This window comes from Colius striatus, chromosome Z (genome assembly GCF_028858725.1).
Source record: "Colius striatus isolate bColStr4 chromosome Z, bColStr4.1.hap1, whole genome shotgun sequence".
NCBI classification, from domain to species: Eukaryota; Metazoa; Chordata; class Aves; order Coliiformes; family Coliidae; genus Colius; species Colius striatus.
In genome coordinates, this window is record NC_084790.1 from 73768944 (window position 1) to 73786031 (window position 17088).

A 17088-nucleotide genomic window follows, 5' to 3' on the forward strand; every position below is an offset into this window, starting at 1 on the left:
TCAAAATAAGTGTCATTTAACTGATATTTGTGTCTTGTTCCTGTGTATCAGACATACGGTCAAATCAAAAGGTGTAGCAATGGAGAGGTTAAGTAATGTCTATTGAACATTTCCTAAGTAGGTCCAAGTAGGTATGAATCAAACTGTAAGTAATATTACAGAAACTCTGTTTTATGTGTTGTGGAAAGTTTAAACCTTTTTCCACGTAGACAACAGAGGGTCAGATGATCTGTGTGCCCTTCAGCTAGTCTGTCAGAGACTTCCTCTGGGAGCCCTAGATGAATCACTCTGTGCTCCAGAACATTAAGATATCACCTATTGTTCTGAATTTTCATTTTAAAATATGTATTTCATATTTTATGCTTAAAATGCTTGCTGTGGGCATTAATTCAAAAGACCATACCATGGCAATTGCATGGCCTTAGAGTAAAATACTGTTCCGTATTCAAGTTTGCCTTAGTATTTGAAGCTGATATGTTTTTCAAACAAAGATCAAAACAGTTCAATATACATAGGTAATACATGAAGCACAGATCCCTAGAAGAGCAGCTCAAAGGTCAAATAACTTATAAAACAGACACTGCTCATAACAGAGCTGTAAATTTTCCAAACCTCGTGTATCTCTCTGGTTTCTAGAATGATGTATTACCTACCACTTTGTACAATCTGAAAGTTAATGGTTATACAGAATGAGGCATTTTCTGGTTAGCAAAGGAATTAGTTACATTTAATTACTCTCCTGCTAATCTGTTTTGTGGTAGTTTCTTTCAAGGCTAAGCCAATCAGTAGAAAGAAAGTCTTCCTACCCATCAGTGAAGACTGGACTGAGCTTTTGTGGTGTTATACATGAACAAGGAAGGGTAAATGGCTGTAGCTACACTCATTTCCCATTTTGCCTTAGCAAAGCAGCATAGAAGGGTGCTGCACTGACAGGTAAAAGTTGCTACTTCAATCCCTCCCCATAGCAAGAGGCCATGACTTCCCCCAGGGAAAGGACAGGCACAAGGTGAGTAATGAGAAAAACATGCTCTAACAAGCCTTTCAGTGCAGAAATTCTGTCTGAAACGTCCGAGAAGGCAGTTATTAATAACGGCGCAAAACCACCACAGTGTTCCTAGATGGCTTGCTTGCAGCAGTAATCGTTCAGGATCAATTTGTATTTATTTTCGCCTGGACTTGCAGAGCACGGACTGACGTGTGCTCTCAGCATTGCTGCACATCTTTTCTAAAGCCTGCTGCTCTCACCTTGGTCCTTTTTCAGTGCTTCCTCTGGCATCACGATAAAGAGAGGGACTTCCCAAATGACATGTTTCTCATCAGATCCTCACAAGATGCAGTGATTAGTCCTTTTGAAACACAGAACTTGTGGTGTTTTAACTTTCGAAGTCTTTCCCTTTAGGCAAGTTTAACAAGGAAGCAAAGCTAGCTTCCCAGCGAGGCACGTCTCCGAGGCTCGCCTCGGTGCTTCCAGAGCCTGCTTGGTACCAACACCTCTCTCCATCAGCTAAAACTGAAGGAAAAACTGGCTTCATTCCACAAACCGCTGGCGCGGGAGAAGGCTGAGGAGACTGCTGCGAGGGGACCGAGGGTCCCTCGGGGCGGGGAGCCGGGGCAGCCCGGCTGCTGAAAGAGCCATGACACAACGGCACCAGGTACTCCCCCCTTACGCATCAGCCTACGTGCCAACAGCCCCGTCCCGCCCGCCGGAGCCGCCGGGAGGCGGAGGCGGGGCCGCCGAGGGGCGGTGCGGGGGCAGAAGTGCGGGAAAGGCTGCGCGCGGCGCGCATGCGCAGCTCGTGCTCCCCGGGCGCGGGAGGACGAACAGTCGCCACGCTCTGTCCCCGCCTCCCCTCCTCGCGCCCGGCCCAGAGAGGCGCATGCGCGGACGGCGCCGAGGGGGGGGCTCGGGCCCGCTCGGGGCCGCTCCCGCCCCGCCCCCGCGGGGGGTGGGTGTCAGCGAGGCTCTGCCCTATTGGCGGAGCCGGCGCGTGCGCGCGGCGGGGGGCGGGGCGTCGCGGCGCGGCCGTGCCATGTGTGCCGAGCACTGCCCGAGCGCCGAGGCCGCCGCAGAGCGGGGCAGCAGCCGCCGCCGGGCAGCGCCGCGCTCTCCTGCCCGCCCGCTCCCGTCCTGGGGAAGGAGCGAGCCCGGGCCATGTCCTCCGCGCGGGGCTTCATCTCCGGCTACTTCTGTCTCGTCAGCAAGGCGGCCGCCCGCCGTTCTCCGCCGCTCTGTCAGCGGGCGACGGGGATTTCCTCCTCTTCCTCGCCGGGGCTGCCGCTGCTCGGCGGTGCCCGCCGGCGCCTCCTCGCCCTGCGCGGGACGAGCCTCGCGGCAGGGCGGGGTGCAGCAGGGGCCGGGCCGTGCGCGCCGCGGCTGCGGGGCAGCGGCGGGCCGGGCGCGGCGGGCGATGGGTTCCGTCCCTCACGGGTGGCGGTAGTGGTGAAGACGACGCGGTACGAGTTCGAGCAGCAGCGGTACCGCTACGCTGGGCTCTCCGAGGAGGACCTCAAGCAGCTGGTGAGCGGCAGGGAGGAGGCGGCGGTGGTCCCGGCTTCCCGGGGCGCTGACTCCAGAGTCGCTGTGGGGCGCGGGGGAGGCTGGAGAAGTTGCCAGGGCTGCGGAGGGGCCCGCCGGGCCGAGGGTGTCCGAAGCGGGCCCGCAGCTTCCCGTTGTCGCGCTGCGCGGGCGGCGATGTGGGCCGGTGCCGGCGGATAGGGCGCGGCCGCTGCCGGGCGGCTCTGCCCGTCCCGCCACCTCCCCGGGCCCGTCAGCTCGACCCCGCGCTGGCGCCGCTCGCGACCGTAGCCTTAAAGAGGGTGTCCGAGCGTAACTACCCTTCATTCATCTGCTGCAAGCTACCGAGGGATTTGTGCAGTAAGCGTGTTTTGGTCTTATCCTCAGTGATTCCAACAGGCTTTAGTAAGCTGCAGATTTTTTTCTCACGTGTATAATGTAAATACCATATTTAGAGAAGCGCATACTGATGAGAGCACTACCTGAAAATTCTCCCAGAGACATGGAGAGGGCTCATCCTCACTTTCTCTTGATCCTTTGCTCTGTATCCATACCTAGCTTCCATCCTTTAGGTATTCCTCCTCCACCTAAACAGCTGTATCTCTTGCTCACATCCATCTGTCTTGTGACAGTTTTTAGAAAAGCCTTTTTCGTTGGTCTTGAAGAAGCATTCCATGCAAAAGCTAGGTGACTGTTCCATTAATGAAGGTATACAAAGGAAAACATGTATCTCTGGGAGTTGATACAAGCATCCAGTGTCTTCACCAACCTCAGTGACCTCAGCCTATCCTTGGTATACCTTGTTGACCGTCTCCTTCCAGTGCTCGCATCCCACCAGTTGCCTGAAGGATCCTGCCTGCAGCCTGTGCAGACCAGGTCATGAGCTCATATTATTGTCTTTACTCTGAATAAGACCATTAATTTGGGTCTGCGTAGTCTTTGGCCTCTTATGACTGGGAATATTTTAGACCTCTGTTCATTTGCAGTGTTTGTATTAAACTTGTAAACTTGTTAAATAAGTTTAACATGTGTAGCAGGGGCAAATGTTGTGTAGCTTTGCTTTGTAAAGCACCAGGATGAAAAGTACAGTATTTAAAACAAGATAATTCTTACATTTTTCTGTGTATATTGGTTGGTCTCCCACTTTCTGTGGAATTCATGTCCAAACAGCTTTAATTTATTTTGTAAAGCTTTCTAGTCAAGTTTCACATGGCTCCAAGTTTAATGCGGGGACATCAGCCTGTGTTGTTCTTCTCACCTACAAGCAGGTCCCTGTTGCTGAGATGTTGCTATACTTTGTTTCGTATGATGGCTATAGAAGAGCAATGTCTCTCGCAGCTTACCTGTGAGACTGCTTTTCTGGCTTTGCTAAAGCTTCTCTTGAGGAAGTATTTCATGCTGTTAAGTGTAGAGAATCAGACTGACCTCATTGCTTGACTAAAACCAAGGAAAACAAAATGATGTATTAGGTCACCTTTTCCTATCTGCTTGTGTGCAGGCACGACTGGACTACAGTGAATCAGTGAATGGTATTGTCAGTGTTGCACATCCATAAAGGTGCTCTTGACTGAATGTAGTGATAGCTTCAGTTTCTTCTCTCATGAGAATGCATGTTTTGTGTGATTGGTGACCTGTATCAGTCTGAAGATGCATTGTAGAAAAAAAAGTAACTGTGAGTGCACAGCCTCTAATCATAATGGTTGCAGAAACACCTCAGAATTTGTCCTGGAGAAACTTACAGGTATAAGAATGCTCCATGTTTGAGCAAATTCTAGATTTTTTTTTTTGCTATGACTGGTGCCTTTAAGTCTAGCTTTCCCTTGAAATACCTGCATAGGAGGAATTACAGCAATAAAACTCATACTTTATCACCAAGTAGACAAGGCTAACTTGCCTGACTATGTGTGTAGCAATAGTGTGTGGAACGCTTAAGAATCTGGTTCCAAGGGTGCTGATATCTGAGAAATGAGACCAGACTCTACCCTTGGATGTGAATCAAGTCAATACTGCTGTGCTCAGGGTGATGCTCAGTTTATCCTGAAGGTTGTGAATTGAAGCTGTCATGAATCTGGTGTGGGAGCTAAATGGCTGTACAAAGGGCAGAATTGGAGCACAAAGTGAAAGCTTGCTCTTGGGGCAGCAGCAAAGAGTGAAAGCGAAAGAGCCCAGGAAAAGTTTTGCTTGTGTGATGCTGTAAGCTGTTAGCTAACCCAGATGGGGTGGTAGTGGGATTGTGTTAAGGCTGCAGATGCTTAAGCTCAGATGACCCTAGAGCTGGCTCACGGTATGGCAGTATTGGGGTGTGAGAGGCCCTGTATCAGTGAAGGAGCACAGTGCCACTGTCTGTAACAGAACTTCAGATGTCCACATGATGACTCTGAAACACAGAAATTCAATTTCAAGGCAGCGTTGGAGGCTTAGTTTTGAGAAGCTGTGCCTGGGCTTGTTTGTCTACTGATTGTGGGAAGAAGAGATGTTTGCAAGTTCCTGGAAGATAACTGACGTATCTACTTAAAGGTGTCACATTTTAGTGTAGCACAAATCATTATCACTGGATGGAGAGCAAGGACAAATACTTGAAAGACTGATTAGTAGACCTGTGAAAGACTAAATCTTTCATTGCAGCTCTACTGAGATATTATACATGCTCCAGGTAGTTGTTTTTATGTATCTTGTGACAAATACTCTTACACACTAACAAACGGCTCTTAAATCTGTTTATAACTGTGCCTAAACACATCTATTGTAATTAGTATTCTAATTCTGAAAATCATAATGAGACATTCCAAATGATGCTGTACAGCAGAGGTTTTCAGAGTCTTTAGTTCAGAAGAGAGATTAGAGACCTGTAAAAATAAGAGATTTCTCTTCTAATACAGGGAAAGAAAAATGCCCCAAAATTACACGGCACTTTTTCTTTTGTGTTACACCAGTAAAATCAAATCATCATCAAATCACACAAGGAATAATTTTGTTTGCCTTTGAGAGATTTAAAGAGACTATTGATTTCTAGCACTTGCAGTTATCAGCTTTAAGTTAAAAATACTAGCAACTGTTGTAAGTCTCAACAGTTGGCTTTCCAGAAATAACATCATGTGGAATTTCTTCTGACCTGGTTATTGGAATTGACATCTGACTGGTTACAAAAATCAATGATGCAATCAGCTGATACAGAAGGCTGCCTTTATGTCCTGACTGTTTATTTCACTCTCCATAAACTCATGCAGAGCAAGCATTGCTGTTCTTCTCTAAACTGAGAGAACTTAATATCCCAGCAGTAGATAAAGCTAATTTCCTGAGTACTGTGTGGTTTTTTTATTGTTATTTAATAGCAGAGTTGAGATGCAACTGCTTACTTCTCACTCTTGGAAGATACTTGTGGAAGATCAACAATTTAGCAGACTTCATGTGCAGTTTTAATTACTTTTGAGAATGTCTTGTCAGATGAAGAGTTATGTTTGTTTTGAGCTTAATTGGAGGATAATGATTCAGTGTTGAACCACGGCTGATACTCTGTTGTAGCTGACTTGTGTGTTTTTCTCTGAAGCGGGGAGGGAGAGCAAGAAGTTGGAGGTTTAGAACAAGTATTGGCTCTTTTGGACTACTGCATCAAATTTTCAGGGATAGTCACCCTTGAAATGTGAAGTTTATATAGCTTTCTGTAAAACTGGTATCTAGGCAGAGAAAACAAAGCCCTTTAGCTGGATATTGCCTTCCCTAAAAGAGGCACAGTGTGTACTCATCTTCAGCATAGGGCACCATCAGCATACTGAGCAGGGCTGTTCAGAAAGGAGGGAGCTTCTGCCAGCAGGTAGGAGAGCTTCAGTTGAAGCCTGAGGTATTAGCAAATTGTCTCTTGAGGGAAGTGTACTATTTAACCTGTAACGTGATAGACTATTGGTTTTTATTTTTTAAATTACAGAAAAAAGAAGTCTTTACCTTCTTTTACATTAAATGGTGAAAGATATGTTTTCAGTATCATTTCTGAATTACTTTTCCTAAATACTAGTATTTCAAGTTTGTGAATGTTATGCTACCACCTCAAGGTAGGCTTCTTGAAAATTGCTAAGCATTTCATTCTTAGACTTGTGTTTTGGAGAACAGCACTTCAGTCCAGATACCTGCAATCCACTAGGACTGCATTTAGAAAATGTGACTCAAATATTTTCAAAACACTAGGAGTTTTACAGAGGCAAGGAATGCAGTGGAAGGGAAAAGTAATACACACACTACAAAATTCAACTGAATTATAATTTTAAAAATCACGATGTTGGGTATTTTCCAAGAAAAAATAAGTTGGGCTAGTTCTAGAAAGCAGTAATTGTTATCCTCTTTACTGCTGTGTTCTCTTGTGGATCCAAATGTGCAGAGATATGTTTGAAGGTAGTATCTTAAAGATACTTATTTAATGCATGAAGTGGTACTGTGAAGCTTTTCATTGTTATATTTAATTCAGATTACCCAACTGCTTATTTTTTAATGTGAATTTTTCAGTAGATGTTCTTCTGAAGAAGACATAATGTGGTTAAAACTGATAGGGCTGTACTTGGCTGTACCTCACCCCAAAAAGAAAGGTGGATTTGATACATACAGAATTGAAGACAAATTACAGTAGATCAAAATTATGTAAGATAAAGACACTTTTTGAGAAACAAAATATTCAAGCAAGTCTACTGGAAATTGAGATGGGTGTAAATGTTTTTCAAGTTACACAACCACAGTGTGCATTAGTTTACCTTTGAAATTTGATATTTTTGCTTTAGTGTTAAGTAACTTCAACTGCATCTGTTTCATTAAGAACTTCCTTCTGTATTGCTTTGTCGTAAGAGGAGTCTGGAAAATGATGGAAACAAATTAATGGGAAGTAGTAATTCCGTTTTCCATAGCATTTATGTTTTTCCAGCATACCATTCAAGTACACTCAGTCATATATAGCAAATAGATGTGAAAGCCGGGCATTTCAGTGTACCTAAATTAAACTTCAAGGACTGTGTCACCAGACATCTGGTACTCTGAACATCTGAAAAGGCTGTTTTTTGGAAGTGGCTTTAGTGTTGTTTTGAATTACTTAGCTACTTGTTACATACAACATGGTGTTGTGCTGCTGAATTAATGAGATCTGGATGATTGAATTGCACAGAGTTTCTAGAAACCTCTTAGTATGGAGACTAGTTACTGCTCTGTTTATAGTTAACAAAACAATTTGCTCTGCATTAGCGTTTGAATTACAAACCACTATATTCTGGGGTTGTGTTTAAAAGGACAGTAACACTTTAATGTGGTAGATGGAGAATTATAAAATAGTTTATGGCATTTTTACTTTTGTTTGTGCACAGATAATACTTTTGCCCCAAAGCAGCATTTCTGCAAAGCTTCAAGAACATAATGTTAGCAGTGTCATTTACAGAGTGAAGTAATTATGCAAGTTAGCTACTAGAGAAATAATAGCATATGAAATGCTACAATATACAAAACAACATCTTTACTCTGTAGTAGATATGAAGGTAACAATTAAAAGGCAACTGCAACTATGTAATGGAATTGAGGGGTCTAAGTTGAAGGAAAAAACAGTACGGGAAGTAGAAGGAAAAGAATATTTCCTACCTAAAGCTGCCCGTTGGGCTTTACAACATGAGAGGTGATGTGGTAGCTGACAGTCAGTCATTAGTGGTGTTCCCCAGGGCTCAATGCTGTGGCCAGGTCTGTTTAATATCTACCAGTCATCCGGACAAGGGGATCGAGTGCACCCTCAGTAAGTTTGCAGATGACATCACGTTGGCTGGGAGTGTAGATCTGTCCGAGGGAAGGAAGTCTCTACAGAGGAACCTGGACAGGCTGGAATGATGGGTTGAGGCCAATGGTAAGAGGTTCAGCAAGGCCAAGTGCCAGGTCCTTGTCTTGGGTCACAACAACCCTAGGCAATGCTACAGGCTTGGGGAAGGGTGACTGCAAAGCTGCTCCAGAGGAAAAGGACCTCAGGGATGTTAATCAGTAGGCGGCTGAACATGAGCCAGCAGTGTGCCCAGGTAGCCAAGAAGGCCAATGGCGTCCTGGCCTAGATCAGGAACAGTGCTGTCAGCAGGAGGAGGGAGGTGATCATTCCTCTGTACTCGGCTTTGGTGAGGCCGCACCTCAAATAGTGTCCAGTTCTGGGCCCTTCATCACTGCACAACAGACACTGAGGTGCTGGAGTACGTCTAGAGAGAGGTAACGAAGCTGGGACAGGGTCTGGAGAACAAATCTGAGTGGCTGAGGGAACCAGCATTTTTTAGCCTGGAGAAAAGAGGCTGAGGGGGAGACCTCCACACTCTCCATAATTCCCTGAAAGCAGCTTATAGCTTTTGGTCTCTTCTCCCAAGTAACATGCAATGGGACAAGAAGAAATGGCCTTAGGTTCCACCAGGGTTGACTTAGATGGGATATTAGGAACAATTTCTTTGCCGAAGGAATTGTCAAGCCTTGGAACAGACTTGACAACAGGAGTCACCATCCCTGGAGATATTTAAAAGCTGTGTAGGTCGGGTGCTTAGGGACATGATTTAGTGGTCAACTTGGCAGTACCGGGTTAATGATTGGACTTGATAAATATTAAAGGTCTTTTGCAACCTAAAGAATTCTGTGATTCTGTAATAACCTAGACCAGGAAGGGAGGAGGCTTGCAACTCAGCAGTGATGTGTAGTTGAAGACTGGATTATAAACCTGAGCCTCGGTAATGCTGATTCACAGAATCTCAAGGGCTGGAAGGGACATTGAAGGATCATCCAGTCCAACCCCCAGCCAGAGCAGGACCACCTGATAGGACTTTGGGTGAACTCTATGGTTTCTCTGTAGATTTAGCTCAGGCAAATGCTTATTATTAAAGCCATCATGTAAACAATGCACTGAGTTTGTGAATTTGATTTTTTTTAAACCTTTGAACTATCTGAAACCAATGCATTTTAATTTCACCCAGGAACTGCTGCTGCACAGTGAAACTGGTTCTAGGTTTATTTCAGAGAAGGCTTCAGAGCACTCCTAGTCTGGGTGAGCTGGACTGCAGGTCTCTGAAAGAGCTGGATGTCACAAAATGGATTAATCCACTAGTATCACAAGTGTGATTCTACTCAAACAACCCGTTAGCAAAAGGCTGAGCCAGAGATTTGCCAAAGTACCGAATCAATGAGCTTTTATTTTTCATTAAAGACTTAAATCTGACTTTGTACCTCCTACTGTTTCTGTTTTTTTTCTGTACTAAAACCATGTAAGGTCAGACTTGATGCATTTAGTCTTTCTAGTACAAAAGCATGTAGGAGAACACACTTCTTTTAAGAAATTTGAGAAGTTTAAGTTAAATGTCTTCTGTCAAAGGAGATTCACAGAATCACAGAATGGTTTGGGTTCGAAGGGACCTTACGTATCATCCAGTTCTAGCCCTTTCTGGGATGGACAGGGACATTTTCCACTAGATCAGGCTGCTCAAAGCCACATTCAGCCTGCCACTGCACACTTCCAGGCCACAGGCTCTCCAGGCAACCTGTTCCACTATCTCACCACCCTCCCAGTTATGAACTTTCTTTAATCTAACTCTATCTTCTTTAACTTTAAAGTCATTGTCATAGTGTAATGACAGGATGAGTGGTAAAGATACCCTCCACGTCTTTCCTGTAGGCTCTCTTTAAGTACTGGAGGACTCTGTAGGTCATGCTGCCCTGTGCTTACCATGAGAGTTGTTGTCAAATCTGTTGTACAAATCTGGATATCCGTTGTAGACGGCTCCTAAATTCAATTGCCCTGGGTTCAGGATTGTGGTTGATGGTTGCTGTGGCTGTCCTAGCAGACCCTGTTTTGCGACGCACTTGGAATGTGTCTCCGGGGTGCAGATTTCTGTTGGGCAGGTTTTGCCGTGGGTAACTGCTTAGTTTATTTTTCTCTTTTGCCTTCTGTGCCTTATTGTCTAAGATTCAGAAACTGAACTAAGCTTTCATTCCACTTACTAGTATCTGAATTGTTTTTACTTTCTGAGATACGAAAGCTTGATATGTAAGTAGAGCTTTTAAGAAACCAGAAAGTTCAGTATCTACTTCAACACTGAAAACGGGAAAAACAGGAAAACCAGGATTTGTTTTTAGCATGACAGATGAAGATTTAACTTAACTGGTAATAGTCGATAGAACGTAGGAAAATTACTTGGCTGTGTATTGTCAGTGTTTGACTTTGGTGCTTAAGCAAATTTTGAGTCAGTGTTTTGTCAGTGAGGGTAAGAGGAGTGTATTATTTGAAGCATGTTGCTGTATCCAATGTTGTTTGCACTTGAAAACTTAACACTTTTACAATTTTTTCCCCCACCTGTCAAGTAAGTGTTTGTTTCCTTTTAAAAGTGAGAGCAAAATGGAGAGCACTAACTTTGCATGTGCTTGGGAAATGTGATTATCTAGTGAGGCAGCTTCTGAAAATAACATGACTTTTAATAGTTCTGTACTCTGCTTAGAAATAGTTAGGTGATTATACTTATAATGGTCATAGTATTCTCCTCTTCAGGTTAAAACTGAAATTGCTGTGTTTTACTGTCATTCCCTAGTTAAATTTTTTTAGTGTTTCTTTCTGTAGAAATTAGGTAGATTGAAAAGCAGCCATCTGCTCTTGTTTTTGTGATGAGGTGCATGTGTGGGCAAGTTCAATGTGTAAATTTGAGATTTTCTAGATTGATGCCATTTAGTTTTAACTCCTGAATGAGCAACAGTCATAAAACAACTGACTGATACAGCGAGGAAGTGACCCCACCTTGGTGCCGCAGCAGTTTAAGGCAAGGTAAAGATTAGCGCTCTAAATTCAGGATAAGCCTAGTAATGAGAATGAGTATTGTGGGGTTTTTTTTAATACACATATTCTTAGCCAAAACATATCTGAAAATTTTACGTTAATCCTAATGGACTAGAATGAGATGTTGGATTCACAATTTCACTCAGGACAACATTGACATTAGGATTTTGAGAGAGCATACTGTTTTATCCCAACAGTTACAGCAGCGATATCAGTAAGACTTGGTTATGACCTTACTTTTCCCCAATCTCTAAAGCAAGGATCATAATCCACATATGGAGACAACACTGAGTATTCATATGTTGCTTGGCTTTGTGTTGCATCCATATTTATGGCTGCAGGCTACGTCCTTGTTGTGTAGCGTTGTTCCTGGGAGGCCAGCATTACTTGGAGACAGCAAACCCACTGTTCAAAATGTGTTGGGTGAGACTTGTCAGTGGTGAAAGCTAAGATTCCAGAGGGGAGGCAGCCAAGCAAATATCTCAAGCCTTAATGACTGTGAAAAGAGACCTGAAAAGTTATCCCTTCATTTTAAAAGAATCGGGCCGGAAGGTATGAGAAGAACTTTTTTAGGCATTTGGTTTAGACCTTTTCTTCATGTTCTTAAGGAAAAATAACTCCATTGTAGAGCATATTCTGCTAATCTGAGGGTTTTTTCCAATGCAAACTCATCCGGAAGCCTACTTTGCATTGTATCTCTGTTGTTCAAGAACACTACTGAAGCTACACCTGAATGTATTTTCAGCCAGTTTGTCTCTTTTTTTCATGTGCTAATGCACTTCTAGCTGGAATAGCTCTCATATATGTATTTATGCATTTTATTTTACAATCTTGCGTGCTGTTGAGGTCAGATTAATAGGCCTGCATTGTATATGCTGTTTCTTCCCACTCTGTGAATAATTCTTTTGAGTACATCTGCTAATGCCACCCATAGCTGACTTAGCTTAGTGCCATGACGTGACATTTCATGTGCATCTTACCCTTATTTATTACTGTTCCAGGAGCCTCAGCAAGCAGGACTCAGCAAACTCCATTTTTCCTGTGTGCTTATAGACATATACTCATTAACTTCTATTTGTCAATACTTTTCAGCTTCCTTTGCTGTTACTGATCTTTCTAGATAGCTGCTGGAAGAAATTAGTTAACCTACAGTTCCAGGCTCCAGATCCGTGTGTGGATCCTCAAGTAGACTTTTACAGCTTCCACACCAAGAAATGCAATGTGTTTGAAGATCCTGAGCAAAACTTAGTGTATTGGGTTTTGCAGTATATTCCTTAATGTACTGGCAGGCTTCTTAAGGTGATTTGTTTTGTGTATTTTTTTAAAGTTTTCTGTGTTAGTATGACTAAGTTTTGCAGGAGTAATTACTATCCTGTGACCCTTACTTGAGGGGCTTTTTCAACTTTATGAGGTTTTCTTCAGGGTCAAATATAGCTGCTTATGCCATGGAAGGAAGTGACATTTCCTTAAAAAGGTTAGTGGTAAAATGAAGTAGAAGGATTACTTTGAGTGAGAACTTTTTCCTGTGAAGCATCAGAGCTCAGTTGCTTTACTTCATTAAAGTCTTAATGCCGATTTTAAAAAAGAAAACCTGAAGAAACTACCTTATACCAGGTTACTTATATAAATGATACTGGGTGTTTGGTATAACTCAATTTATGTTCAGGTAGATGTGATAGGTCAAGTTGCTACTCAGTACAGCTTGAAATACCAAATAAACTCAATGGGTGTTTGTCATAATACTAATTTTTTTTCACATTTTAGCCAAGAGTATCAGTATAAAGATATCTGTGCTGTAAGACTGTCAGACTTATTCTTGAATGTTGCAAATGGAGAGTGACCTGTCAAACTTTCCTTTTGGAAGGATGACCACAGCAATTGTAAATAAGAGCTTCCTCCAAAGGAAGAAGAATTTACAAGTTGTCTTCATGCAGAAGCTAAAATCTATGAGCCTTTTTGAGAGATTGCTTGGCCGGGCTGCATGGGTTCATGGACCTGACTGATAAGCAGAATCAGGAGTCAGGCTGTCTTGCAGCTTGGAGTTTCTATATGGCAGAAACTCCTCCCAGGCTCCTTGGGGAGGTGATCATGTACACAGCGACTGGACTGACCTTTCCTTTTCATAGAATCATAGAATGGTAGGGGTTGGAAGGGACCTTTTAGAGATCATCTAGTACAACCCCCCTGCAGAAGCAGGGTCATCTAGATCAGGTCGCATAGGAACATGTCCAGGAGGGTCTTGAAGACCTGCAAGGAAGGAGACTCCACATCCTCCCTGGACAGCCTGTGCCAGGGCTCCCTTGCTCTCATGGTGAAATAGTTTTTTTTCTTATGTTTAAGTGGAACTTTTTGTGTTCCAGCTTCATCCCATTACCCCTTGTCCTGTTACTATCTACTATAGAAAACAGGGATGTCCCAACCTCCTGACACCCATGAGGTTCCTCTCTGCCCAACTCTCAAGCCGGTTGAGATCCTGCTGAATGGCAGCACAGCCTTCTGGGGAATCAGCCAGTCCTCCCAGTTTGGTGTCATCAGCAAACTTGCTGAGGGTACACTCTGTCCCCTCATCCAGGTCCTTGATGAAGATGTTGAACAAGACTGGCCCCAGAACTGATCCCCGTGGAACTCCATTGGCCACAGGACTCCAACTTGACTCTGGACCATTGATCACCACCCTCTGGGCTCTGTCATTCACCCAGCTCTCCATCCACCTCACTGTCCACTCATCCAAGCCACACTGCCTGAGCTTTCTGATGAGGATGTCCTGGGAGACGGTGTCAAAAGCCTTGCTGAAGTCAAGGTAGATGACACCTGCTGCTCTCCCCTTATCTAGCCAGCCAGTTATGCCCTCATAGAAGGCATCAGGTTAGTCAAACAGGATTTCCCCTTGGTGAAGCCATGCTGACTCCCCCTGATAACCATCTTAGCCTTCATATGTTCAGTGATAACATTCAAGATTAGTTGTTCCATCACTTTTCCAGGGATGGAGGTGAAGCTGACCAGCCGTTTCCTCTTTTTAGGCAAAAAGCAAGTGGTAGTCTCAGTTTGTCTTATTCTTTATTGTTAGAGCAGAGCTCTTTCAAGAAGCCTCATTGTCATAGTTTTATGTCCTGGATTTGAGATAAGGCAACAAGCAGTGTGCGCAAACTGAACTACTGAAAGATCTATCTGAAGATTGAGACACCTTTTTTCACTGTGAGGATGACTGAGCACAGGGACAGGTTACCCAGGGAGGTGGTGAAGGCTCCATGTGTGAAGAATTTCTAAAGCCATCTGGACATATATAGTGGTTTAGCCAGGTGTCCACCAAGTCATATTATCCCTTTCCCTCCTAAACTGGACAGGAGAGAGATATAACAAATGCCTTGTGAGCTAAGATAAGGATGGAGAGATTGCTCAGCAGTTAGCGTCACGGGCAAAACAGTCTCAACTTGGGGAGAAAAAGGTTTAATTTATTAAGGGAACAATAAGAGTAGGGAAATGAGAAACAAAACTGAATCTTAAAACACCTCCTTCCACCCCTCCCTCTTCCTAGGACTCCCCTTCCTTCTCCTACAGCTGCACAAGGGATGGGGGTTATGGTCAGTTCATCACAGATGGACTTTGCCGCTGCTACTTCTGAGAGGGAGGCCTCCTCACACTTCCCACTGCTACAGTGTGGGCTCCTTCCCACAGGTGACAGTCCCTCATGGCCTTCTCCAGCGTGGATGCTTCTCATGGGATTCAGTTCCTCACGAACTGGTCCAGCGTGAGGCCTGTCACGGGGGCAGCTCTTTACACGCTGCCCCAATGTGAGTCACCCACCGGGAGAACGGTCCTTCATGTACTGACTGCTCCAGTCTGAGTCCCTCACAGGATCATAAGTCCTGACAGCAAACCTGCTCTGGCTTGGGCTCCTCTCTTCCCACAGACTCACAGGTCCTGCCAGGAACTTGCTCCAACGTGGGCTTCCCACAGAGTCACAGCCTCCTTCAGGCATCCACCCGGTCCGACATGGGTTCCTCCACAGGCTGTGAGTGGATCTCTGCTCCCTCATGGTCCTCCATGGACTGCAGGGGGACAGCTTGCCTCATCGTGGGCTGCACTGCGGGTCCCAGGGGAGTCTTTCTTCCAGGGTCTAAACACCCTCCTCCCCCTCCTTCACTGATCTTGGTATCTGTAGAGATGCTTTCACATTCTCACTCCCTGTTGCTGCTGCAGTTTAGCAACTGCACAGCAACTTCTTCCCCTTCTCCAATATGTTATTCACAAAGGTGTTACCTTCATTACTAATTGGTCAGGGCCTTGGTCAGTGTGGTAGTTTGACCCTGGCCAGGAAGTTTGGACCAGGTGAAATCCAGAGGCTCTCTTGACACGCCAGCCACTCTGTGATTCCATGGTCACTGACCATGAGGGATGTAGGCACTTCTGTGATTATTGGAGTTACATAAAAATCAGTGATTAGCATAACTGTTTATTGTACTTGACTGAGGTTAGGCTTAGGTAGGCTGTCTCTCCGTGAGTTCTTAGATAAATGAACACGTGAGTTATTTATCTGTGGGGTAGAGGGACGAGGCTGTAGGTGAGCAGACTATTTTAATATCTGGAGCCTTCTAAAAATTAGGATGATTCATTAACTTTGTAGATGCACCTTAGCCATTTAAGCGCAAAGCCCCAACTTTTAATTTATCTTGTTGGTTAGTGATACCTGCTTAATTGCTCTAGAACGAAATTGAGAGGAGACTTCTATGTATTAGACGTTCAGAGACGTCTTTTAGCAAGAGAAGTAGTATCCATGGAAGTTGTTCAGCCAGTCATCAGGATACTGACAGTTTATTTGCTGAGCATCCTCTTCTGCATTCTGAAGCCATTGATGAAATACTACACCTAAGGCAAATGTAGGTTACAGAACAAGCTCTGTTCCACAGCGGTGACAGTACTCATACTTGTTCTTGCTAGTAATGCCAGTGTAATGTTAGCTGTAGGGTCACAGCTGATGCTAGTGGCTCAGAAGTCTGCAAATGGTCATACAGAGGTTCATTAGACCGACTTTGTTCTGAGAATAAATCTTTTTTTGACCAAGCTGAAGAATTGCATGCTGACAAATTAGCCAAATAAATGAGGTACATAAAATTGCAAGGTGGAATTTGCAGTTTCTGTTGTGAGTGGAAGTAATGGCGTGTGGAAACAGCATCCAAAAAACCAAATGCTGCAGCAGTAGTCTGCTTGTCAGGTGCTTGTGTTTCATTCACAGCAGACATTTCTAGAGAACACATGAATGGGAACCCTGATTTTAGTAACACATTTGATTTGTTTGAGGTTATTTGCTACACATTGCTTGCTCTTTCTGGTGGTAAAGCAAGGTCAATTTGTGCTTCAACTGTGCAACTGAAAATCTCTCTTCTAGCAAATTAGACCTGTGATGCTCAGCAGCAGATGTTGTCTGTGGGAGAGGGAATACCTTCTTTTCTCCTCTCCACTTTCTCCTTTCTGCTCCAAATAGATCATGAGAGGCTGACAGCAGACCCTGCAATAAGCAGTGCTGTATTTGGCCATGGCCTTGTGTACTTTTCCCCTCCCCACAGGAGCACAGAAGCACTGTTCAAGTTTCTCGTGCAATACCATGGGCTCTGGAGGAGCAAGTTGTGTATGAGTTGAAAGCATTTTAGCTGAGGAGTAGAATCATAGAATCGGTTGGAAAAGATGTTCAAGATCATTGGGTCCAGCTACTAACTTAAGACTGCCAAGCCCATCACTAAGTTGCCCTTAGCACCTTATCTCTATGGCTTTTAAG

General features: G+C 44.3%; 1 protein-coding gene across 1 annotated transcript in view; it reads left to right on the forward strand.

Annotated features, from left to right (window-relative positions):
* Positions 1–2037: 2037 nt before the first annotated feature.
* Positions 2038–17088, forward strand: part of NADK2 (NAD kinase 2, mitochondrial) — a 36185-nt gene continuing 21134 nt past the window's right edge. Inside the window, exon 1 of the mRNA XM_062019589.1 lies at positions 2038–2518. Coding sequence (XP_061875573.1) covers positions 2153–2518 — 366 coding nt within the window. The 5' untranslated portion in view covers positions 2038–2152. The remainder of the gene's footprint in view (positions 2519–17088) is intronic.